At 39.6% G+C, this 26,073-nt stretch overlaps 4 protein-coding genes across 8 annotated transcripts; all 4 read right to left on the bottom strand.

The window, feature by feature from the left end:
• Nucleotides 1–145: 145 nt before the first annotated feature.
• Nucleotides 146–3,608, bottom strand: LOC121797339 (putative late blight resistance protein homolog R1A-10). 4 transcript variants are annotated; one of them, XR_006049822.1, is made up of 3 exons: nt 717–3,510; nt 544–610; nt 146–279 (listed from the first exon to the last, which is right to left on the bottom strand). XR_006049822.1 is itself a non-coding variant. In XM_042196097.1 (2 exons), the coding sequence occupies exon 1, from the start codon at nt 3,411–3,413 to the stop codon at nt 729–731; it is 2,685 nt and encodes an 894-aa protein (XP_042052031.1). In that variant the 5' UTR covers nt 3,414–3,510; the 3' UTR covers nt 202–279; nt 717–728. The 4 variants fall into 4 exon arrangements, 3 of the variants coding, with proteins under 3 accessions (XP_042052031.1, XP_042052032.1, XP_042052030.1); XM_042196097.1 differs by lacking the exon at nt 544–610 and having other exon boundaries at nt 202–279; XM_042196098.1 differs by lacking the exon at nt 146–279 and adding an exon at nt 3,556–3,608 and having other exon boundaries at nt 512–3,284.
• Nucleotides 3,609–7,592: 3,984 nt separating this feature from the next.
• On the bottom strand, nt 7,593–9,790 carry LOC121797159 (ethylene-responsive transcription factor RAP2-2-like). Its single transcript, XM_042195897.1, has 3 exons — nt 9,402–9,790; nt 7,917–8,853; nt 7,593–7,805 (listed from the first exon to the last, which is right to left on the bottom strand). The coding sequence occupies exons 1-2, from the start codon at nt 9,682–9,684 to the stop codon at nt 7,967–7,969; spliced, it is 1,170 nt and encodes a 389-aa protein (XP_042051831.1). The 5' UTR covers nt 9,685–9,790; the 3' UTR covers nt 7,593–7,805; nt 7,917–7,966.
• A 3,787-nt stretch (nt 9,791–13,577) lies between these two features.
• On the bottom strand, nt 13,578–16,211 carry LOC121794141 (subtilisin-like protease SBT1.5). The gene has a single exon (XM_042192175.1). It carries the CDS (start codon nt 16,180–16,182, stop codon nt 13,810–13,812), a length of 2,373 nt encoding a protein of 790 aa, XP_042048109.1. The 5' UTR covers nt 16,183–16,211; the 3' UTR covers nt 13,578–13,809.
• Nucleotides 16,212–20,131: 3,920 nt separating this feature from the next.
• Nucleotides 20,132–25,492, bottom strand: LOC121794140 (AT-rich interactive domain-containing protein 4-like). Of its 2 annotated transcripts, none has more exons than XM_042192173.1 (16): nt 25,011–25,492; nt 24,586–24,936; nt 24,310–24,498; nt 23,918–23,971; nt 23,716–23,804; nt 23,285–23,561; nt 23,136–23,192; nt 23,004–23,035; nt 22,780–22,915; nt 22,512–22,685; nt 21,744–22,364; nt 21,520–21,657; nt 21,323–21,421; nt 21,125–21,225; nt 20,685–20,775; nt 20,132–20,591 (listed from the first exon to the last, which is right to left on the bottom strand). In XM_042192173.1, the coding sequence occupies exons 2-16, from the start codon at nt 24,733–24,735 to the stop codon at nt 20,496–20,498; spliced, it is 2,304 nt and encodes a 767-aa protein (XP_042048107.1). In that variant the 5' UTR covers nt 24,736–24,936; nt 25,011–25,492; the 3' UTR covers nt 20,132–20,495. The 2 variants fall into 2 exon arrangements, with proteins under 2 accessions (XP_042048107.1, XP_042048108.1); XM_042192174.1 differs by having other exon boundaries at nt 25,136–25,492.
• Nucleotides 25,493–26,073: the final 581 nt, after the last annotated feature.

Genomic DNA, 26,073 nt, shown 5'->3' with positions numbered 1-26,073 from the left:
TTGCAGTTGCAGCTGCGGTTGTGGTTGCAGTTGCAGTTGTGGATGAGCTTGCGCATTTACATACACCTCGAAACAAGTTAATAAAACTGATCATCTTCCCACGTATTGTGGATCGTCTATCATTTTGAGCCACAATTTGGGATTTATTGATGTCTCCATGCATTGTGGAAGATCTGTGAATATTTAGCACAATATGGGATTCGATAACATCCTCAGCTGCATAAACTGCATCAGCAATGCGACGCTCCAATGGATCAGCTTCACGGCCATTGAGAAATTCTTGCAAGAAGGTAACAATTTGAGTGAGAGATTTTGTGAATAGAAATTGGAGGGGAAGGATGTTTGTGAAGAGTATCCATGATGTGCATACAAGAAAGTAGAGCTCCATAAGCAGCCATGCTTAACTCAATCTATGAATGCACACAATGAAAATGAGAAGACAACAATATGGTATTATGACTCCACACTTTAGAATTGCAATATGATATAAGTAGAAGATAAAGATGAACAATTCAAATAAGAAATGGTGTGGTTATTATTCACCTCAATTACTAAGGCTAGGTGGGTAGCTTTTTTCTCCCTTCCACATTATAGCTAAGATAGTTGGGCCCTATGTTTTATTGGCGGTGTAAGATCATGCATGAAGGTGTAAGAGCTTTACAGTAATGAAGCAACAAAATGCTCAAACTTTTTACAAGGTTACAAAAAAATCTCACGTTCTTTCTTCATTAGCAATTTCCATCATCTTCTCCTGTGGAAATGAGAGGATATTTGATGAAGTGATACACATCAACTTCAAAGTTGACACTTGCAAAGCACCTCAGTGATTCATTAGAAGTCGAAACACGAACATGAAGGTCTGTCTCTCCATGTAATTCCTCGAGTTCCTCTACTATGTGTTTAGTTGACATCACTGCTGATTCACTGCAACTGTTCAATGAAATAGACTTCAGAGTTGCTACCTCTCCAATTTCTGCTGGGATCTCCTTCAATTGACGAAAACTATGAAGAAAAAGGTTTTGGAGGAGTGGGAAGTGAGAGCTGTCTGACACAATCCAATCTTCTAGACCTTTACAATGCTCCAACCGTAGAAACTTGAGACTTGTGAATTGACCTTCAATTGTTTCCCACTTACCTGTTTTGAAGAAACCATACTGTAATACAAACTTCTCGAGAAGGGGCAATGAACCGATTTTTGGCATTATGTCTTCCAACTCCAGAGTAAAAGAGGCAACAATAGACAATTTCTTGAGAGAGCGAGGGAGCCTCATCTCTTGCAAATACTCATGACTTCCAAATCCATCGCAGAAGAAATTTTCCAATTTGCTAAAACAGTGAAGATAGCTGAGACAGTTTGCTCCCTCTATTTGCTTCACCTCTTTGTATGTTAGATTCAATTTCTTCACATTGGGAATTCTTTCAACCACCTCCTCCTTCAAAACCCAATTCGTCACTCCTTTGAGGGTATGCAGATTCTCCATACCAACAATGTCATTGTCGCCACTAGGAGGGTCTGGGAGATTCAAGTTGCTTGACCTAAACTCAAGATGCTGAAGTTGATGCAGTTTCCAAATTCCAATTGGTATACCAATATTTCTGCAACAAATGATCAATGTGTGCAAATTCCAAAGCAGATCAACTGAAGTAGGGAATTTTGACTCGTCATGAACGCTTATAGCAAGGTACCTTGAGTTCACCATTTCAAACACATTATCTAGGAAATAAGAACCATTCCAAAAAGATAGGTACATTATAGAACGATCATCACTATCATCATATGCTTTGAAAGTTCTCAACAATCTAAGATTGTGAGGCAGTCTAACTTCACTCTTGCTGCTTTCATCATAATCACATATTATAGAACGAGCATGTGATAAAGATCCCAACACTTTATTTATTAGCAACACTTCAGTTTTCAGAACAACCCGGCGTTCGCAACTTATGTGTAGTGGATCGTCTCTTATCACATGATAAAATCTTTCCTTTTCAACTTCTTTCAAACACAAATCTCTCAACAAATCATGAATTTTACAATACTTAATATTTCCAGTACACCCCAACCCATCAACTAAAATGAGATTTCTATCAACCAACTCCTTAAAATACTCTTGTGCAATTATTTCCAAACTTTTCCCATTCCTTGGTTTTAAAAACCCTTCACAAACCCATAGCTTCATGAGCATTGACACGCGGATCCTACGATCTTCTTCAAAAAAACCCATATACAAAAAACATGGCTTCAAATAGTTTAGCAGATAGATATAGCTCATCCTCAAGATTTTCAAGCAAAATTCATCATTGTTGTTGATAACAACTGAATTTAAATTTTGCTCTATATGCTTCCAATATTCTATCACGCGCTTAGATTTTGCCAAAAGACCTCCTATTGTTACAATTGATAAAGGAAGCCCTTTACATTGCACTACAATATTCTTTCCAATATTCACCAACTCAAGAGGACAACTTTCTTTCTCAAACACTATCTTACAAAACAATCCCCAACTACTTTCCTTATCAAGAAATTGCATATCAACCCTATAAGACTCATTCAACGAAGAACTCAAGTTTGACAATCTAGTGGTTACGATTATCCGACTACCATTTTCGTTATTAGGAAAGAAAAATTTTATCTTCTCCCACACCTCTACACTCCACATATCATCCATTATTACGAGATACCTCCTACCAAATAAAAACTTGTATATTTTTTCTCCCAATTTTTCCTCACTCAGATCACTACTTGAATCACCACTTGCTTGGAAAAGAACTTCTCTAAGTGTTTCTCTAACGTTAAAAGTTTGAGAAATTGTAGTCCAAGCACGAATGTTAAAACGCTCCTTAACAAGTGCATTCTCAAATAAACTTCGGGCAAGAGTGGTCTTACCAATTCCACCCATCCCCGTGATAGGGATGGTTTCGCGGCTGAGTTGATATCCAGTGAGCTTATCCAAAACTTCAAGAAACACTTCCTCAAAGCCCACCATCACGTTTTCCTTCACAGAGGAAGAAGACGTTGACGCAGCAACGGGCTTTTGCTGCAAGTGAGCTTCCACTGCAATCTTCTGCACCCCATTCTTGATCAAATTCATTTCTTCAATCACTTTCTGCAGATCTTGATAGAAGCCATGACCCTCAACGATTGGAGATCGTCGGTCAATCTGAAGCACAATTTGTGATTCGATAACATCTTCGGCTGCATAAACTGCATCAGCAATACGACGCTCCAATGGATCAGCTTCATGGCTACCGGCAACAGGGGATATATAAGCAGCATCAAGAAACTCCTGCAAGATGGTAACATTTTGAGTGAGAGATTCAACTTGTTTTTTGTCAATACGAATTGGAGGGAAAGGATGTTTGCGAAGGGTATCTATGATATGCATAAGAGAAACCAGAGCTCCATAAGCTGCCATGCTTATTAACTCTTTGAATCAAAGAAGATAACCAATATGATATTCAGAGATGAAAGAAGACGTGCTGAAAGAATACAAACAGTATTTAGAAAGACCATTAACCAATCTCGTATTGTTATGATTCCACAATTGAGAATGGTACCTTTTTTATAGAAGATAGAGATCAAAATAACCAATCTTTTATTCGAAGGTGGAATAAGACAATTAACCACTCTGATTTCAAATTTGAGAGTTGCATCTTTATTTATAGATAAAGACTTAGCTTCTCCATATTAAATAAAGGTCAATATTTTTTGTATGGTACGAAATATATTTAAGCCAATAGCGGTAGCTTTATTTATATAAGTTACATAAAACTTGATATAGTCTTTAGTAGTATATAGTCTAAAATTAGTTATTAATATTTGTTCAAAAAAACTTTTTTAGTACCAGATACCTGAAGTGTGTTAGCTATTGGTATTAAACGATTTGTTTTGATTCATATTTAATAGTTTCGTAAAAGATTAATGAGCAAAGGTGTTTTAAAGTCCAAATTTGGTCTAGTACAATTGCAAAAAAACCTATAATCCTATACATTTTAGTGTGTTAGCTTTTGGTCATAGACAATATATGTTGGTCTATATTTAACTCATTGGTTAGGTTAAAATATGGTTGACTGTTACTTTTTAACTAACCCTTAAATATAGACCAAAATACATTATTTATGACCAAAAGGTAATACGCTTAATGTGCAAGACCCAAAAGTTTTTTCTGAAAAATGTAATAAAAACTTTTTTAGTATTTTATTCCTTCTGTCACAATGTAATTGGGTCGTCCCACGATAATTAAGTCATTTTCTTTTATAGCAAAGAAAATCTACTTAATCTCTCTTACTACTTTATTCTCTATTTATATATTTTTCTTCCACTTTATTTTCAATTCACTTGACTAACTAAACGATAATTTCTTAATTTTCGTGCTCAAATAAAAACGCCTCTATTAGGAACGAAAGGGATATTTTATTTATGATGTGATGTTTACTTGAGCTTTTCAATGATGAGGCAAACGCGCAACTGTTATTCAAGTGTGGGTTAGGTTGCTATGGTGAATTAATCTTCAAACAATAGGTGAATTATAAGACTATATCTTGATTTATAAGTTAATAGGGTGGTAAGATTTTTAAGTGGGAGTTATCCGACACAATCCAATCTTTTAGACCAAGACATTGTAGTTGTAGAAACTTGAGCCTTCAATCTTTTAATACAAACTTTTCAAGAAGAGGCAAGGCAACGCACCCATTTTTGCCAATACCCATCATATCATATCATATCATATCCATTTCTGGTGGACCAGAATAAGTTTTCCAATCTACTCAAATACTACTGAAGATAGTTTTAATTGGAATAACAACCCGACGTTTGCGGAGGATCATCGCTTATGATATAATAAAACCCTTCCCTTTTAACATCTCTCAACCTCAACAAATCATCAATCTTACACTACTTTACATTTCCAATCCACCCCAACTCATCAACTAATATGACATTTCTATCAACCAACTCCCTAAACTACTCTTGCACCATTCTTTCCAAACATTTCCCACTCCTTGGTTTTAAAAATCCTTCGGAAATCCACAGCTTCTCAAGCATTGACACACGATCTTCCTCAAAAACACCCATACACAGAAAACTTGGCTTCAAATAATTTGGCAAATAGAAGGAGCTCATCCTCAATATTTTCAAACAAAATTCATCAGTACTGTTAATAACAAATGAATTCAAATATGTGCCACCGATATTCTCTTGTGCACTCAGATTTTGACAAAAGGCCTCCTATTGTAGCAATCGATAAAGGAAGTCCTCTACAATTTGCTACAATATTCTTTCCAATATACTCCAACTCAAGAGGACAACTTTCTCTCCCAAAAACAATCTTACAAAACAAATCCCAGCTACTAGCCTCATTTAGAAATTCCATACCAACTGTATAAGACTCATTCAACTCAGAACTCAGGTTTCACAGTCTAGTTGTTACAATTATTCGACTCTCATTATGGAAATTAGGAAAGAAAAATTTGACCTTGTTCCATACATCAAAATTCCACATATCATCCAAAACTATAAGATACCTCCTACCCCATAAATACTTGTATAGTTTCTCCCCCAAATAGTCCTCACTCAAATCACTCAATTCCCCAGTCTCTTGGAAAATAACTTCTTGAGAAACTGTAGTCCAAGCACGAATATCAAAATGCCACTTAACAAGACCATCGTCGAATAAATTTCTTGCAAGAGTTGTCTTACCAATTCCGCCCATCCCAACTATTGGGATGATTTGGGAGTTGAGTTGACCTCCAATGAGTTTATGATACGAGACATATCTTCCATATCTCGCATATATTTTGCTTAATTGGTTAAGATTAGTTTAGATTTATTTATTTGAGGATTCCACGTTATAAATACGTAGGAATATTTCATAATTGGGGTTCAATCAAGAAATAAAATACTTTAGTTCTTGTCGTGTGCGATCGATGAGCAAACGATTCTCGCGACCTCACGGAGGAATCTAATCGAGGTTAAGGAAACATGAGAACTCATCCCATCTCATAATTGATACATACCAAACAGGAGAACTCATCCTGTTAGGAGAGAAAGCTCATTTAGTGTATACCTCTCTCATTTAGTTTATATACCCCACATCAGTTGTTCTCGAGCTCATTTAGTCTATATACCTCTCTCATTTAGTCTATATACCCCACATCAGTTGTTCTCACAACCGATGTGGGAATTGAGTCCGTAATATTTGACCCTTCTTTAAGAGCCAACGTCCTCGTTGGTCACGGCTGGTTCTTTGCCAGGCCACCACTCCGTGGGCCACTACTCCAACGTCCTCGTTGGTCACGGCTGGTTCTTTGCCAGGCCACCACTCCGAGTTCTCGTTGGTCACGGCGGATTCTTTGCCCGGTCACCACTCCGTGTGGCCAACGTCCTCGTTGGTCACGGTTGGTTCTTTGCCAGGCCACCACTCCGAGTTCTCGTTGGTCACGGCCACGTTGGTCACGGCGGATTCTTTGCCCGCCCACCACTCCGAGCGGTCCCAAACGCACTCGTTGGTCACGGCGAATTCGTTGCCCGGCCACCACTCCGAGCCTTCGGGCTCTCAATGAAAGCACCAATTGATACAGACCAAACAAGAGAACTCATCCAAAAGACTAGCCCTGTTAGGAGAGAGCTCATTTAGTCTATATACCCCACATCAATTGTTCTCACAGCCGATGTGGGAATTGAATCCGTAACGGTTTATCCAACAGTTCAAGAAACACTTCTTCGAACCCCACCATCACGTGTTTCTTCAGAGTTGAAGAGGACGTCAATTCACCAGTGGGCTTTTGCTGCAAAAGAGCTTCAACTGCAATCTTCTTCACCTCTTTCTTGATGAGATTAATTTCTTCCATCACTTTCTGTAGATCATCGTAGAAGTCATGATCTTCAACAAATGTGGATCGACTGTGAATCTGATGAACAATTTGGGTTTCAATAACATCCTCAGCTGCATAAACTGCATCCCCAATGCGACGCTCCAATGGATCAGCTTCACGGCCATCGGCAACAACAGGGGAAATATAACCATCAAGAAATTCCAGCAAGAAGGTAACATTTTGAGTGAGGGATTCAACTTGTTGTTTGCGGATAGAAATGGGAGGGTAAGGATGTTTATCGATGCTATATCTATGATATTCATAAGAGAAACCAGAGCTCCATAAGCAGCCATGCTTAACTCTTGAGTGAAAGAGAGAATCGGTCTTCTATTCAAAGATGAAATAAGAGTACACCTATCGTTTCTTATCAAATACTATTACGAAGCCAATTAAAGTCTGCATCAATAATTTCTTATCAAATATTCTCAATTCTGCACCAATTGTTACATATCCAATATACGGAAATGTTTCTTCACTTGTTTCGCCACCTACTATCTTTTTGACTAGTAACAGGAAATAACACCCTACAATCTTTCAACCTTTTTCCTAACACACCTTTCAATTTTCACCTAACATTATCCTTTGCTTCACAAGTTGCCAACCAGTATGAATTTCACAAACAATTCAGCAAATATGCTTCACAACTTGCTACAATTAATATATACTAGTACATGTTTACTATAACTGCTACCTCATTCTGGTGCTGGAAACAAACAGGCAGATAGGGTATAATATAAGTTTAAACACGTAATAAATCATCCGTACAGGCATCATATCATCATTGTCGATTTTTCAATGTTTCAGACACAAATTTCATCTAGTTTTTACCTATGTAATGCACATTATGATTTACGCAGACTCCTAGTAAAACACCATCAAATGGCATTTGGCATGCTTTGAATTTTGCCATTCTTGATCACTAGCAAACAACACACCTGCAGAAAAGCAAGAGAAAGATATCAACAACAAAGTAATAATGGATTCATCAAATTTCTATTACATATTTAAAGCAAATATAATTTTGAACGGGGGGCAAAAGCACTAACATGTAGCCTTATTTACAAAAAGGCAGCTTTTAACGTGCCAAGCTGCAGCATTAGATACTCCCTAGTATAGCTGGGACATCATCAAAAGACCAAAGACCCATCGCGCTTGCTCCATCTTGAGCTGTCTCTCCATTAAGGAAGGCTTCGAGTGAGGCTTGCCAATTGCTCTCGAGATATGGCATCTGAAAGAACTTCATCTGGGAATCAAATGCTGATAGATCATCAGAGACAGTGTTCCCATCACTGGGTGTGAGATTTTCAGGTATGGTCTTGGTTTTCTTCACTGGGCCAGCATCCTCAGTAAAGTCAGCTTGTTCACCCTCAAGCACCGTTGACAGCATAGATGATATTTCTGAGGGTTTTACGTAGTTTTCACCGCAAGGAAATTCTGAGCAATCAAGAGAATTGCTTTCCTGGTCAGAGCTGAAGAAAACATTTGATCCATCAGTAGGAGTAAGTGGTTTTAGATTGCTCCCATCAGCTGTATTGTAGGTACCAGCATAGCAGAACTGCTTCACTTGCGGTTTCTCTTCAACGACGCCAAATGAATTGCAGTAGTCATCATTTGGCATGCTCATGAAATTCAGACTTTCATTCTCGTTGAGATGAACTGCCAACAGGCTTTCCTGAAGAATCTCCTGACGAGAGTTTGCCTTAACAGTACATCTTGAAGCAGCAGGAGGAGCATCTTCAGGGAAATTCACCTTAGCTTTCTTGCCCCTGATCCTCCGAGCCTCAGCATCGTAAGCTCTAGCAGCTTCCTCCGCAGTGTTAAAAGTACCAAGCCACACACGAACCCCTTTCCTCGGATCACGGATCTCAGCCGCCCATTTTCCCCAAGGACGTTGTCTAATCCCTCTATACTGATTCTTCCTCTTTCTTTTTGAACACTTTCCATCCTCCTCGTCAGATTCAACGGTGTCTGTATGTGTCACGCCTTCATAAAAAGCAACAAGAGACCATAAACATCAAACAAGGAACAACAATGAAGAGAGACCATCGGTATATCTGGGCTATTGAAAGAAAACTCCATATGAACGAAGACTGTATTTCTATCTTCTTAGTTACAAGAACCAACATTAGATGCATAGAATTACACTTAATTACAAGATGTACATATTAGATCCATATGATTACAACAACGACTAAGCAAAAAACATATAATTAGAGTCCAATAACAGAACAAACAGGGAGTACTTGACATCTTTTAGATCTTCTCTAAGAAAGGAACCAATGCACCTTCCTTCATTCAATTCAATCAGAATTACCAAAGCTAAACAAACAACAATGAAAACCAAAAATCCATACCAAAAACACATCCTAACTATAAAGTTGGGCTACGAACTACTGAACATTTACTAGCCTGCTTATAAAAAACACAAAAAGGAAAATAAGAAAGCAAAAAGTTATTCATAAATTCATTCCAGAAATCGCATGCGACAAACCTAACAACAAACATCACCACGAATAAAAAAACAGCCTCACCTTTTGAACCAGAACTCTTCGAAGCGGAGAAAGCGAAGGGCTTCTTCGCGCCAATCTCGTCCTCACTGTCGGAATGATCCTTGAATTCCTGGAAATCAGCCTCGAAGTCGTCCTCCAAATCGACGATCAGCGCAGATCTCATATGCTTGGAGCGATAGCTGCCGCGATTCTTCTTCCGGTCCAAGCCGGCGACAGCGCTTCCCCATAGCAAATCCGCCGTGAGTCGCGCCGACGACCGGCTCGCCGGCGCCACGAAATCCGAGATTATAGCTCCACCACACATTGCAGACTACACTACAGTAACTCTTCGATTCGTTGAGCCGATTTTGCGAATGAAAAATAGGTTTGCTTTTGGGGGAGGGGAAATGAAATTGAGAGAGAGAGTTGCGTGTGGCTTGTCTTTAGTGGTGTTTTATACATGCAAAGAGGCAGATGAGATATCGAGGTGGTGGCGAGTTCTATTTGACGATTTTATCCCTCGTGAGAAGGCGAAATTACGGGTTTGAAGTTTTTTGACATATATGCCCCTGAGATGAGGAAATAATTTCCTTAATTAAAGCTTTAATTGTGTGTGTAATTTATTTCACATTCCGAGTGATTAGTAACAAATTAAGGAAATGAACATATAGATAAAAGCAAATGTTCTATCCAAACGAATAAAGTTACTCACACCAACTCCATTTGCTAAATTAAATTAAAATAGAAGGTGTGTTTACAAGAGTGATTAAAGAAGTTGATCATATGCATGATTACAGGGACGGAACTATCAGCGGCCAAGCCACCGCTCCAGCGGGGGCTTGGCCGATCCCGGAACCTCCTTACCCATAGTCGCCCTCCGCCCCGGCGCCACGACACCGAATGCGAAATGTGTTCAAAGTTGAGAAGCTGCGTCGTCAAATTTGGGGAAGAAGATGAAGGAAAATGGGCTTGAACTCATGTTGGAGTATTAATTTTCTATTAGACCTTAAATTTTATATAATATTTATTGGGCTGTTTTTATTGAATATTATGATAATAAAACAAGTCCAAGTTTAAACAATTAAACACATAAACTAAAAAACCCAACAATTAAATCCCACATGCTATGCAGCCGAGCATAAATTCTTTTTCACAATTTTGATTTCTTCTTTTAATTTAATTTTTTTTCTTCCTATTTTATTTTTCTTTTTAATCATGAGCGGGACACTTGTCACCAAATTGTCCATGCATGATTATGTATTTGTAGATTCTCCAAGTCAAAATGGTGTCAGCTTTATCCAATAATAATAATAATAATAATAATAATAATAATAATAATAATAATAATAATAATAATAATAATAATAATAATAATGTGAAGAGTGTTTCAGCTTATAAAATTGGTCACAAGCTCAATTGAGGAACATGATATGAAAGCTAGAATAAGAAATATTTTACTCACTATTACTTTGGTAATAGTGAAACTTGATTATTAATATTAGTATCTATTTTTAAAATAACTTTGATTATAGTAATTATTTTTGTAAATAATTTTTCCCAAGTAGGACAATAGAAAGGGAAATACAAACAATTGGACAAGTAAACATTCTCGATTGTTTTACTGTTTACAATTAATGGAGGTCAATCATGTCATTTGACATTAATTCTATTTTTACTGGTTAAGTTTTTTATTCAAACTGAAAATTATATGCTGCAGAATTTAGGCACGAGCTGTCATTAATTGACAGGAAACTAATGCTGGATTCTTTTAATCCAACTTTATGTTTAATAATATTTGTAGGTTAATAAAAAATTACCATATGGTTATCATATTATAGATTTTGGCATATCCTTATTATGTTACAATCACTAGTAAGTACTAGCGTAACTTTCACTATAGTAGATTTGAATTTTTCAATCCCCATCCCATTTTATATTTTATCAGTTGTTCCTTAATGTCATTTAATATTGAACGTAGAAAGTCCTGAGTTCAAATTCAATTGAATACTCTTATTTCCTCGATTAGATTTTTCTTTAAAAAAAAACTAAATAAGAAATATGAAAATTCAAAATCACGTGAAGATTCTTATTAGCTTGACATTTCTTGATAAGTGACTAATTAAAGATTCAATTACATCAATTATTATGACTTTAGACGATGTAAAATTTCCTAATCTTTTCGAGAAAGAACTAGAAAACAACCGATTCACGTCATTGTAATTTGTAATTATTGCATTTGTGATATGGTGGTTCAATTAAGATTCTATTTGTTATTAAAATACTATATATTTGCCCAAAATCGTAGAGTTTGTACATGTGAGAATACGAATAATTTGTTTAAAATATTAGTATAATTTAGGTGATTAATTGGTTGGAAAAGATGGACGGCTGTCCCAATTAAAATCCAACATCCTTTTAAGTTAAGGGACAAAAACTTATCTTAATTTGTCTCGTTTTCAAAAAAGGTTTAATGTCCCATTTTATCAAATCAAAATCTCACACGTCAAGATTCCAAATGATCAGAAAGTTGCTAAAATGAAAATATTGAGAACAATAATATGAAACGTGACAATATAAATATGAAAAGAATAAATTTGTCAAAACATGTGATTATGTCTTGAGGCTTTTAGACGGTGCTGGATAATTTAATTTGTAATTTTACCTCACCACTAACCATATAATAAAATAATATTAAGAATAATTAATAATAATAATAATAATAATAATAATAATAATAATAATAATTGTATAGATGACATCCTTATGAATGTGTGCGAAATACAATTCCACCGGATAAAATCTAACAAGAAGATGATATATATTGGTTTATTGTAGCGATATTTTTGGACCACAACTATGAATTATGATAAAAACGTCTCTTGCTTTTGCATTTTTTATGATCAAAAGAGGGCAAGTTGTGAAGTAGCCTCCATCAACTTGCAACACTGAAATAAATAATTAAATTACCCTTCAATTGTTTATCTGCAACTGGTTGAAGTAGTGCAATAATTAAAATATTGTTTATCGGTTCAGACTGAAAATAAATTCTATCGTTACTGTTTATGAATTTTTGACAAAGTTTGTTCAATCACATGAATTATTTTATTCACAAAAGTCGTATTTGTGCTTCATGATTTTTCACGCAACAAATTGTCACTCCACCGAGCATGCAATTCCATGGTAGTATAACTATAGAAGGTTGTATAATTTAGATATATATAAATTGACCTGTATATTGCCAAAAAATAAAAAAAATAAAATGTTGTATCTAAATATGTACTCCCTCCGTCTCATGCTATTCGCACTTTTCACTTTGACATCTTAAATTTAAACATGAATAATTAGTATAAATAAATTAGTATTTTAAGTGTAATAAGACAATACTTAATAAAGGACACACTAACTAACTCTAATATCTTAATTAAATACCATAATTTATAAGAGTATTTAAAAGTAGAAATAGTGCAAATAGTTTAGGAGAGTCTGAAAATGAAATATGCAAGTAACATGGGATAGAGAGGGTACTACCTACTTAAAAATTATGATATTTAACAAGGCAAATTATCAGAAAAATTATAGTTTTCCTATTGAGTGATAACCGCAAATAAATCCAAACTTCAATAGTTATTCGGTTATTTTTTTAAATGGCGGAACGGGTTAGAATTTGTCCAAATTTAAAGGGTTCTCATAATTTGTTTTATTTAGTATGTATGGGCCCAATCGATTGTCGCTTAGCCCCTTTTCTTTATGGGCAAATATGTATGGGCCCAATCCATTTGACTGGGCTTCTATACATGGGCCCATTAACCATGCCTTGAGTTGATTTGACAGTTATCTGAATTTTATGTTTTTGTCTAAGTATAAAAGTTTATTTCGTGAATAAATGGTGTAATTTGTAGTACATCGGTTAAAATTTGTGTTAGAATAGCATGATTTTCTGTCGGCAGAAGGTATAGTGGATGATGATGTATGCATTTCTAATCATGAAGCAGCTCCCACACAAATTCAGCCAAAACTTTCATATTTACTGTGAATTTTAAGAATAAAAATATTTTATAATAGAATCCAAGTGAGTTAATTTCTGCAGTGTAGAGTCGCTTTCGACGTTCAAAAAACCTAAAATTCCAAAGAATTAATTAATTAATCACAAAAGATAATGAAAAATTTACCATCAGTTGTTAAAAAATACTACTACTAACCTACTTTCCATCTGCATAATTTCATAAACAAGAGGATCATGAATCATGATCACTTTGATATAATCATATACACCACAACCAACATTCCCCTTCTTTTTTTACAATAACATTTTTTCATTCTTAAACATGCTAAAACCTCTTAGCATCTTCACCACTTCTCTATCTCCCTCTTCTCTAGCCCATCAACCTACACTAAAACACCTCACATTGATGATCATCATCAAAACCTCCATTCAATTCAAGAATCATGATCAAAGGGGTTGCTGCAATGTCACCACCACGGCGCTCGTCACGTTCCTCTTCCCGTCCGACCACGTGATCGAGCCACTCCTCACGACCGAGCTCCCCGGAGACAGCTCCACCGCCTCCGTCCGCACCCTCACTAGAAAATTCAGCTTCTGCCCCACCCGCCGGAAAACCAACCTCTCCGGCTCCACCGTCACCGCCACATCCACAGGAGGTCGGATTCTCACCGTGTAGATGGAATCCGAATCTCCCACATTCGTCACCGTCCTAATAAAATGCGTAGACAGATTCCGCTTCCCATATTGCTGAAACACTGCCGCCAATGTGGGATAGTTCAAATTCCCAATATGGCCGGCGTGCCTCGCGCCGCCGCAATCCGCCGCCTTCCTCGTAATGATCCGAATGTTCGCCGCCGTGTAGTTCGAATTGCAGAGGAAATCGACGTAGTCGAGGGACGAGATGTCGTAGACGAGGCCGGGATCCATGGCCTTTTGAGGGTGGACGTGGCCGGCGCCGTAGTCCATCACGGTGGAGACGTTGCCGGTGGATTCATCCAGCATTGTCTCCCCGCGGCTGTCGTGACTGTACGCCGTCGTCATCAAGGCCGACTTGATGGCGGCGGGGCTCCAATCCGGGTGCGCCGCCTTTAGCAGGGCGGCCAGCCCGGAGACGTGGGGGCACGCCATGGACGTCCCCGAGAGTATGTTGAACTCCGTGCTCCGCTCGTCCGAGGCTACTCCGCTAGGGCCGACGTTCGCGGGCCAGGCCGCGAGGATGTTGAGGCCCGGGGCCATCAAATCCGGCTTTAGGATCTCTGGAGTCTCCGGATTTGGGCCCCGGGCCGAGAACGCGGCCACGACCGGAGCCGGAGCTACGTTGAGCCGCGTTCCGTGGAATAGGATTGTGGCCTCCGCCGGAGAGTTTGATTTCTCGGCGGATTGGATGTATTTTCTGATTTCATCGCCTTCAGTCGCGCCAACCGCCGTCGCCGGTAACAAGTGGCAATCGGCCACCAAACCCTCACCGTCGAAAACTCCGTTAGCGATAATCATACCAACGCCACCGGCTTTCTTCACTACTTCCCCTTTTGCCGGTCTCGAATTAATCCCTCTGTCGCATAACACGATTTTCCCTGTCACCAAATTAGGATCTAAAGAGCCATCCAAACAGAGGGAAGATGAATACCCATCGCTACCTTCGCCCCCGGCGTAGATTAGCGGGTAGAGCTTATCATGCGCCAGAGCCGGACCGCCGTAAATACTGACGCCGGAAATCTCCCTTCCGTCACCGAGCTTAACGTTAGCCGGAAAATCGCGGTCGATCGTCCCCGCACCGACGGTTGTCATCCACGGCGCGACGTTAGTGACCGTCAATCCGCCGGGGCCACCGTTTCCGGCGGAGGCGGAGACGAAAACGCCGGCGTCCGAGGCGCTGAAAGCGCCGATCGCTATTGCGTCGAGATAGTACGGCACCACCACTCCCCCGACGCTGAGAGAGATCACGTCGACGCCGTCGGCGACTGCGGCGTCGAACGCCGCGAGGATGTCGGAATCGTAGCAACCGGCGTTCCAGCAGACTTTGTACGCGGCGAGGCGCGCCTTCGGCGCCATCCCCGCGGCGACGCCGCGGGCGTAGCCGAGAGTCGACGCCGGAAAAACGTACCTCCCGGCGGCGATTGAAGCCGTGTGAGTGCCGTGTCCGTCTGAATCTCTAGGAGATCGAAGCTCCATCGATTCGTTCATTTTGCCGTTGCTCGCTTCATAACCAGCGCAGAAATACCTAGCTCCGATCAATTTCCGATTACACACATCCGCCGGAAATTTCTCAGCGGCAACACACTCTCCTTTCCACTTCGCTGGCGGAGGACCTAAATCCCGATCATTGAAGCTCTCTCTCTCCGGCCAGATCCCCGTATCGATAACTCCAATGACGAGATCCGACCCAAAATCCGACTCCTTCAACAACCCCGCACTATCTCCCGTCTTCAACCCTAGAAACTCCGGCGAACGAGTCGTGTGCAAGTGCCTCACCTGCTCCGGCAGCACCGCCATCACTCCAGGCAAATTCCTCACCTTCTCCACCTCAATCGCCGACAGCTCCGCTGCGAATCCGTGGAAAACGTTGTCGTACGAGTGAATCACCCGTCCAGATGCCGCATCGGCGGAATCAGACGCGGTGGCGACGGATCTCAGCGTCGATTCGTACCAATTGCTGTGAGTGAGGTATACCGAGGGTTTGGCGTCGGGCTGGACGCGAACGATAAAGGTTTTACGATACTGCGGCGGATTCAGCGCGGAGGAGGCGGTGAGAAGGAAGGGGATTAAGAGAGAGAATGTAGAGAGGGGAGAAATCGCCATTGGAGGTCCAGATTCATTCATGCAGTTTCAGTAGTGTGTGAGTATTTAAGGTGTGAGCTGGAAGAATACAGTTCTAACTTCTAATGATGGTGATATTGATGAACGGCTGAGATTGATAGTTAGGATTTGATTTATTTAGTTGCTAGTGTTTAAATTTTGGTTGCTAGATTAAAGAGACGAAAAGGTCGCTTTGAAATAGTTTGGGTAAATTAAACAATTATTTGATCGAATATATTACTACTATATGACAGCACCTTAATACTAGGGATTATTGTTATTTGTGATGAAATTATATATATGATAATTATTTAATATGTAATCAAATACTACTCATACTTTCAAGGTTTTAATTTGGACAAGCTACTAAAAGATATCATTCTAATGCTCTATGTTATCATTTTTTTACAACGTTTTTCAAATTGTTTATGTATAATGAGTTTAGTTAAATTGGAGTACATCCTAGCTAGTATAGCTCATAAAGTGATCTAATAATTATTAATTGAATGCAGTGATGCTTCCTTATCCAATAATAGATTTATGGGGAACAAACAATTAGATTTGACGGTTAAGTAGGTCACAATCAATTTTTATGCTAAATGAGGCTGTAAAGTATTGCTAAATCCCATAAGTATAAATTTGGTAAATTGACGGTGACGGGTATCTATTTTGTATTGCTAACCTAGATATCGGTGAGGTCCAATCTTGATATTATTGTTGATTGTTTTTTCTATATTCACATCAACTTTAAGGCAAAGTTAATGTGTTTATTGCAAATATAATAAGGTATTTAGAGCATCTCCAATGCTGGCGGACGTCAAATAGCCGTCAAATAGCCTTCACACTGCCACATCATCAGCACTACAATTCTCCTGCCACATCAGCTTGCCACATCAACTGGACATCAAATAGCCATCAAATAGCCTTCACACTACCTATCCACATCACTAATAACAATTATATAATTTAATTTACAATTGTATCAAAATACATAATTTAATTTACGAGACAAATACGGAAAATTCGAATAATAATATTAAAATTTAAAAAGTACATTACTTTTAAAAAAAAGTACAACAATTTAAAAAAATTACAAAAAGTAAAAAGTACATTAATTTAAAAAAGTAAAACAAAATCACTCATCGCCGCCGTCCTCGTCTCCGTCGTCGCCCAACGCTTCTTCACTGCCGTCGCCGCCGCCTCCGTCGCCACCTACGCCGCGGCTATTCCCGCCGGTGTCCCTCCTCATCGCCTCCAGTTCTTCACGCTGGCTCTGGAGCAATACGCGAAGAAAATCCTTCACCTCGGGGTCCACCGCCGCTTGGAAGTCGGCTAAGGTCTTCACCATTTGAGCGCGCGTTTGTTGGCGCGCGAAGAATTTGAGCTCCTCGGTAGACCTGCCGAGGGGGGATGCCGAATGGACATCCTGGGAACTCGGTGTGCCCCCCCTCGCAACCTGCTGCGCCCGCCTTTGCCCAACCGGGCGAGGTCGGCGACCGAACGACCGAGGAGTCGGGACCTCCTGGGCCGTCTCGGGGAGGTCTGACGAACCACCGCTGCTGCCGCTATAATCTCCGGTATAGTTCAGTCTCTGCCTCTTCGGCCAGCCAGCGTCGACGCCTGCCCGGAATTTCTCCGACTCGTTGAGCACAACGTAGCAGTTCCAGTAGGTGAACTCATAGTACTTCTTATCCGGATCGGGGTAGGCTCTTTCCGCAATCCTCCTGCAGTCTTCCTCTGTTTGGCCACTGGTCTGCATGCGGAGGGCGTTGGCGTACAAACCCGAAAATCGAGAGACGCCAGCCCTGATTCGGTCCCAGCACTTCCGGACCTCCTCCCCGGTGCACGGTCTCCCTTCAGGGCAAAATGCCCTGTAGGCTGCAGCTATCTTCGCCCACAAGTTGACGATCCTCTGGTTGTTTGAAACGAGAGGATCGTCGCAAACACTCACCCACGCCTTGGCAACCGCAACGTTCTCCGCGTCCGTCCACTTCCTCCGGCCCCGGATTTCGGCGCGGGGCTGCGACGACTCGCCGACCTTCTTCGCCTTGCCCTTCTTCTTACCCCGCCCTACTCCCTGGCTTTGAATGAGAGTTTCAGAAACGTCGTTAATATCAAAACCCAAGTCCGCTAAGGAGAAGGTCTCCGAATACTGTGCATCCGTTGGGGTCGATGTGTGCGAAGAACCGGTGGAAAAATCAAAAGTCGGCCGATAGGCGTTGTCCCCCCCGTGCGTCGCCTGCGACTGTGGAATCATATGTTGCGCCGGTGGCATCATCTGCTGCGCCGGTGGCTGCATGCCGGGTGCCCACCCCGGCATCATCTGCATAGGGGGCTGCATGCCGGGTGCCCACCCCGGAATCATCTGCTGCCACGGGTACACGTTGTAGTACCCGCTCATTGGAGGCCAACCACCTCCCCCAGGAGCCGGGGAAGTATGGGACCCTGCCCCGGGAGTCGGGGGCGTCTGAGACCCTACACCGGGAGCCGGGGGAGTCTGAGACCATCCCCCGGGATTAACTGGAGTACCTTCGTAGTTGTTCTCCATTGCTCGTTATTGATCTTGTACAGAAAGTAAGGTAGAGAGAGAGTACTCGTTAAAACAAGTGGTGCGAATGAAAATGAGGTTCAACGCGCGTATATATTGTGTTTTGCGAAAAAAAAAAAAAATATTTAAATCCGACGCCGGTTTGGCGCCGATCCGGGAGCCACAATGGCGCCCGTGAGGATCGGCGTGGGAACCGGCGTCAGCGCGGGAATCGGCATGGCGACGCCGATTTTGACGCCGATTTCGCCCACGCCGGTTCCAATGGTTCGGCGTCAAACCGGCGTGGGCGAAAAATCGGCGCTCCGGTGGTGACGCCGACCATTGGAGATGCTCTTATGAAATTGATAATAGACAAAATAAAATACTGAAGCTAATTGAATGTCACGTGTGTGCTGCAATTGTTGTTGAGTGCAACAAAACACACTCGTTTGTCGTTTTATTCCAGTTGTAAAAAGTGTAGTCCTTTAATATATGAACTTCCTCCCCACTTACCAAAAGCAATTAATAATAATAATAATAATAATAATAATAATAATTATTATTATTATTATTATTATAATATACATTTCTTTTATTCTTATGTTACGTATTGAACAGATGCCTCTACTTATAATATTGTTTGGTTGCATGGAATGTCGTGTAAATAAATACGTATATGGGGGACCCTGCTGAATAAAATGTGTGTGTGTGTGTGCGTGGGTTGGGGAATTTGCGGGTATATATAGTTTGAATAAAGAATTTATTACTATTATTTTATTTTTATAGTGGGATTTAAAAATTAAAGTCTAGATATAATATAGTGTGACTTATAGGAGATACTATGCTAATTAATCAATGCAATAGGTTAAAAATATTAATATAATAATATTGAAATGTCAACATAAATTTAATTAATATTTTAATATATTGTGTTGACATTAATATTTAAAATGTTAACATAAATTATGTTAACATTTTAATGTGACATATGCTGATATTTTTAATACAATTATAAGTTAAGCAAATTTTCAATTTATGAAATATGGGACTTATATGTATATCAGTTTATGAATAGATGGATGGACAAAAGAATCTTTACAATGATGACTCCCTTAAAAAGTGAAATTTATCTAAATAAATAATTAATGATGTCAAATTTAAACAATTGAAAAGTTAACGGGTTCAACATACTACTACTACAAAACAACAGTGATACGAAACATAGAGTTCAAAAAATCAAATTAAACAAAAAACAAAAGTTAATCATATTCTCTTCTACCCATAAAAATTGGCAAATCTTTTACTGTCTCTATATAAAATGAGCCCCATTCTCCAATCTCTGCTACTTCAATCACTTTTTATTTCTACATCTCTCCTATTTTATTAGTTTTGCATTAAACTCGTATTGTCCGCAAAATCCCTATTTTTATAGAATAGAGCTTTACATTTAATAAATTACCCACAAAATTATATTTAAAATGTATATCAAAGTACATATGTACAATAAAAATGAAACCGACAGAGGACATTTGAGGCATCTATCAAGTGACATTTTTCATAAAAACTACAAGAGCTACAAAATGCCTTGCCTCAGATACCATATAATTACACATTAAGCAACTAATTTGGCTATTATATCCAATTAGCCCCAACAAATCCCTCTTTTGGGACATTTCCTACCACCTACAATTCTTCCACAAATTACATTTTCCTCCCCATATGTATTCAATATTTCGCCTCTCGCCTCCGTAAAATGAGGGGAAAATGTAATAACCCAAAATATGATTGGTCATAAAGAATTAAGAAAGACTCAAGAATATCCATTTCCTGATTTCATCTTTTTCTTGTAACTAGTAACACTGCATTGTGGGCATATGTATTCCAGCCCATCTGTCTTGGCATAATCCTGAAAAAATTCAAGAAATTGTGGTTTTCAGCCATGGAAATAATCAAATAATGGCTCAACAATTTAACAGTGGTTGTGGATTTGAGATGTTACTTTGAAGGCCCCCAAACCGGGCCGTCGGTCGCAGCCAAAATGGGCCCACTCCCCGCACAAACCGCAGTTGACCCAGTCTCCGGGCGCGCTACTGGTGAATGTTCAAACACGCCGACCATTAGTGATCAACTCAAGGGCTAAACATAAACTATTAGCTTCGTGTGTGTGCAGCAGATCGCTATGTTCGAGAAAAGAGAACTCGTTTTCAAAGCATCGAGCTTTGGTGATTCACTCAAAGGCCAAAATAGAGCATAGTAGCGTGTTGCAAGCACGTGTGTGAGTGTGCAGCAGAGCATAATATTCAAGAAACGAGTAAATTTTAGAAACATCGAGCTTTAGCTATCGACTCAAGGGCTACAAAAATCCGTAGTAGGCGTGTGTGTGTATCTGTGCGAACGTGCAAAATCAAGATAAGAGAAAAGAGGGATTGCGGAAGAAACCTGCGGCATAATAAGCAGCACTCGCCATCGACGTCATCGTGAGCCAATTCGTATTCTAGAAGGTAAGTTTCATAGTGCCTTTTGAGCGTATTTCCCACGCCCTGGTTCAAGAAACGTACGTATATCAAGTTTAAGCAGGATTAAAATGCGTAAGCGTAACACGTTTCAACATTAAGAAATCAAGTTTTGGGGCATTACGGTCATTCTATTGGTAACCGTGTGATTGCGCATCTTTGAAAAAACCTGTCCTTTCCAGTTAATGCCATTTCCGACGTGAAAACCCCCTCGTGTGACAACCTGATCATCATCGAAAAACCATCATCAAACTATGTTACTAAAATGATATTATTTCGATCCTTCAAGAAGCATTACTAGGAGTCTAGGAGAAGTCTTACTTCCCGGTAGAGGTTAAATAGATCGAGACGCTTTGCATTTAGTATGGCATCTGGGAACTCGGCAAGGCCCCCTTGAGGGATGAGACGATTATGCCCTCGAAGGATGAGGAATTGCATCACATCCTTGAGAAATTCCTCCTTCACGAAACGAGAAGCAGAAAGATGAGAACTATGAAAATCAAAACAGAAACAAATGGAAATATTTAGATTGAAGAACAATATACCTCGGAGCACACGTGCAACAGGCTTCTCCCACAACCATGCTTCTTTAGAGGGAGAGGATTTAAAGATATGACCTGCTTAGCTAATGAAGCCGAACTTGATTTCCGATGGGAGGGTGGAGTTATCCCAGCATTATGTTTTGCCGGGGGAGGAGGCAAGTTAGCCTTCACAGGGCCTCCATCGTGCCCATCTGCCACCGAAATTCTAGAAAACGGAAGCATCTTTTGGTGACGAACGTGAGGGATGGGCCTTAAGGCAGCTATCTTGATTCTTCGTCTATGGGTCATACTTGGCAAACTGACTCCGTTCCATAGCATAAGTTCGTTCTCTTCTTTTTTAATGTAGGTCCGGCTTCCTGCAGCTAAACCGTTTAAACTGCCGGTGGTAATTTCCTGGCAAATTGAAGGCCTCTTTCGACTAGGAGGAGGTGGCCTTAACCAGGATGGAGGGCTGCTAATTTTTAGATTATTCGAGAATCCATTCTTCCCCTGCATTGAACAGAAAAATAGCAGACGTTCTGCATCTTCTCTCTCGAATGAAGCTACAGCCAATCCCTGGATGCTGGCGATTCCGAGGGCCACAAAATTACGGTACGAAATATCAGGTGCTAGTTGCCTCAAAACCTAAAGTCAAAATCATGAAGCACTTAGAAAAATAGAAACATAAATGTTTTTCGATAAATCACATACTAACGAATTTAAAGGATGCATAAAAAAATGGGTGCAACGGCCATATAAAATGGTTCAGTAAGAGAAATGAAAAGTTAGCACCTGTGAAGCCCAACTCGGGACCTTCATACAGACTTCGAATACTGCTGCTCCACACGCTACTGAGACGGACCTTCGAGGTTCGGATGTGGGCGGTTTGTTTTCATCAGAATTTGGCGGTGCATGGATCAGCTCGCTCTTGTCTATGATTTCACTCTTTATATGATTCTCCAACAGCTATAAGAATTGGTCGAGTAATTCAGCCAAATTACATAAATAATAAAGAAAAAAAAGCCATAAAGCCAATATTAGAAAAGTTTTAACGCATCACCTGATCATCAAAGCATGTTTGAGCACTCCCCGATACCAAAAGAGAAATGTGGGCTGAACTACTGGTTGATAAATCACATCGCATTGTCACGACACCCCGAGAAAACGTGCCAGCTTGGAGGGGTGGAGGTAGAGCACTGGAAAATGATACAGGCAGGTCAAGTTTCTGACGACCTATATCAATAAACGAGGAAAACAGTATCAACATGTAAATTGCAAACTCACCTAACCCGATTGTGAAGTTTGCTCCCTCGCATCTGAATTAGCACAGGTAATAAAAGTTAACCAAATGAGCACTCAAACAGATCATCGTCTTAAGAGTGAAATTAGCAATAACCGAAGAGTGGTGGTGCTTACTTCGATACTGAGGAGGGCATTCAAACCATCCTCCAACGGGCTCAACAAACGAGAATCCTGAAAATAGTAATCAATTAGGTCCAAGTTTTCCTAGTCTTTTTCAAAACGACGCATTAAATAACATTGGAATTTTTAGTTTACGCCATTACCAAGGAACTAGCCACTCCACAGATGAGGAATCTCATGTTCACATCATCGTCGTATATCTTTATTGCAGGAAGGGAGCCAGAAGTGCTTTCTTCATCTTCCCCAGCATCCTCAACCTCGGGAACGTCGACAGTGATCCTAGGAGGTTCCCCAAAAAGATTAGGGCCCACCTCACCATCGACTTTCTCGCCGTCAGAGAGGACACAATTATTTCGAAGACAGTAAAGCCGAAATGAGGCATCGGCTAGTTGGAACGCATCCCATGTATGACATGATGAGCTACAGTAGATAACATAAAAGGCACCAGGTTAAGATTTTAGCAATTTATATTGAGACATGGACACAACAATATATGGAGGACAGCAATCTTTGTCACACAAGCAAGTGAAAGCAACCGTATTTGATGAATTAATCAGTAAATAAATATAATTACCTTTGTATTACAGATAATAGAGCATTACGAAAATGGCTAGCCGCATAGCATGAAAATGAGTTCTTCCAGTATATTACGTAAGGAATACCCTGCACAGATGAAGACGGTGAGCCGGAAGCAAAATCTGCATACGAATTTCTTTTCTTGTCAAAAATTAAATTGCTAACATTTTCGACAACCAAAATTACTCCTCTTTGCTTACCTTCGAATGAAGAGACTTGGCCAACATTTCACCATCTGGAACCTCCAAATAAACCTTCGAAAAAGCGTTTACTTCCAATCAGACTTAATATGAGCATTAGGGATATGAAAGTAAAAACATTAAGCCAAGATATTTCAAAGTTATTTTCCCTACTAATGCTCGTGTTACTAAGGAGAAACTGACAATCAACCAGTGACACTCTTTTCTAAAGTTGACATCGAATTCAATGCATGTTCCTCTTCATCTTTATATAAACTAAACTACTCGTTGTTTGCAGCCTTGTTCGTATATTAAAGAAAAAAACAAACTTCTACGTAGTGGCAACGAAGAACCAATCCAAAAGCTAATAGCAAATATAACGACAACTTGGTGGAGAAAGCAAAAAAACATACAGTAGTTGGAATTGTGGAGCTAAAAAGTCCGGAAACAGCCTCAGGAGAGGACAGCTCCACCCCTCCCAAAGAGAATGACCCGACTTCCTTATTTTCCAACTGTTTCCCTTGCAAGTAAACAAGATTCGGCTGCAACGAATCAAGAGATTTGCGGAACTCATCTGGTGTCGGGTTCTTCAGCGTTTGGACCTAACAATGCCAACATAAACGATGTAAAAACTGCAGCAAACAACATCAGGTTCGACTTAGACGAGCTAATAAGCATCATTTATGCACCTCTAAACGTCCTGAAGATGCAATTTCAGGGAAGGGGAACCTCCTCTTCTCCTCCGAAACATCTTGATTCCGCTTGCTCTCTGCTGGTTCCGAACACAAGACCGCGAGAAGATTGCAAGTGTGTTTCAGAGCTCCTTGGGTGTGGAACATATCCAAATCACTGGATTTTACTCGAGAAGGGCAGGAAACTTATCCAAATTTACTTATCTCTCACAAAATCCACTTATTCTCCACTTTAAAAACCACATTCAAGCATCATTGCAGCAGCATGATGAACGAACTTCACTTGAACTAGCACCAAAATTCACAACTTATTTCCACACAAATAACACAGAAAAATCGAGGCCTGATCTGCAGAAAAATTAACTGAACCAAAATCAAACAAAAGCAAATAAATTTCTACAGCAACAGAAATCATAACTTACAAAAATCACACAAGAATTACTTAACACATCATCCTCCCAACTTATGAATACCCAAAATCAGCTGAAACAGACACAAAAGACATTGAAGATTTCGAAAACCCAGATGATAAAACAAACAAACTGACCGACCCAGATGGAGAAATCAACAAAGATCGCCGCTTTCAAACCAAAACAAATCTCCTATCGCATACAGAGGGAAGAAAAAATAGGTAACCCTAATGCGACTGCCTATTTAATTCAACCCCGATAAAAAATCAAACAATAAAAGAATAGGAAAAGGGGAAAATAAAAAAGAAAAATCGTGTGTTTCAAGAATCTTTATCAATTGATCTTCGAAACAAGTGATGGACTTGCTCTATCCACCGCTATATCATCTCCATCTAAAAAAAATTGGGGAAATCTTTAATCTTTATTATAATGTGGCAATAAACTAAATTCTTTTCATAATGATCTGTTAAAACTTCAATTCTGATTTTGTTAACTTGAATTCATCTGCTATTATAATTAGGTAAGTTAATTGCTGTAATCATTTACTTGGCAATTTTTATTTTTTTTGGATTATCAAAGTCAAACTACATTTCAATTTTCGTCCCAAATCGTAAAATGTGTTCTAGCACTGTTTTCATTCATTCCCCTTTAGCCAGGATTGATTGAATTATAATTGGAATAAAATTGAGGGAATATTGAATGAAATTTCTGGGTGCTTTGGAAGAATACTGAGTGTTGTATTGTTGTCATCTTCTCTCTCTCTTTCGTTCAAATTTTTTTTATTAATATTTTGGTAATTTTATTTTATAAATCATGCTGAGTATTGTGTAATTCATAAAATGGTGAATGCATGATTGGCATATTGCATTCAATAAACAAATTTAAGAGTGATTTTTTACGAGTAGTGTATGATATTCTTGTTCATCTGATCATCTCCCACCATCAAAACTAAAGTATTTTTTTTGAAGTAGTGTGTGAGATATTAAAATGCTAATAAATTCTTATTTATAAAAATATTTTCATTTTTGCACAATAAATATAGCACTTTCTTTAATAATAATTTCAATTGCATGCT

This window comes from Salvia splendens, chromosome 3 (genome assembly GCF_004379255.2).
Source record: "Salvia splendens isolate huo1 chromosome 3, SspV2, whole genome shotgun sequence".
Lineage (NCBI taxonomy): Eukaryota > Viridiplantae > Streptophyta > Magnoliopsida > Lamiales > Lamiaceae > Salvia > Salvia splendens.
This window is presented reverse-complemented; position numbering and strand designations above follow the sequence as displayed.

Excerpts from the sequence above, each read along its gene's own strand:
- LOC121797339 (XM_042196097.1), bottom strand. The coding sequence starts at position 3,413 with ATGGCAGCTTATGGAGCTCTGGTTTCTCTTATGCATATCATAGATACC.
- LOC121797159 (XM_042195897.1), bottom strand. The coding sequence starts at position 9,684 with ATGTGTGGTGGAGCTATAATCTCGGATTTCGTGGCGCCGGCGAGCCGG. Across the intron at positions 8,854-9,401 it reads GAAGAGTTCTGGTTCAAAAG|GCGTGACACATACAGACACC; the intron begins GTGAGGCTGTTT and ends CTTTTTATGAAG.
- LOC121794141 (XM_042192175.1), bottom strand. The coding sequence starts at position 16,182 with ATGAATGAATCTGGACCTCCAATGGCGATTTCTCCCCTCTCTACATTC.
- LOC121794140 (XM_042192173.1), bottom strand. The coding sequence starts at position 24,735 with ATGTTCCACACCCAAGGAGCTCTGAAACACACTTGCAATCTTCTCGCG. Across the intron at positions 23,805-23,917 it reads CCAAGTCTCTTCATTCGAAG|GGTATTCCTTACGTAATATA; the intron begins GTAAGCAAAGAG and ends TCATCTGTGCAG. Across the intron at positions 22,365-22,511 it reads TCCCGAGTTGGGCTTCACAG|GTTTTGAGGCAACTAGCACC; the intron begins GTGCTAACTTTT and ends TTTTGACTTTAG.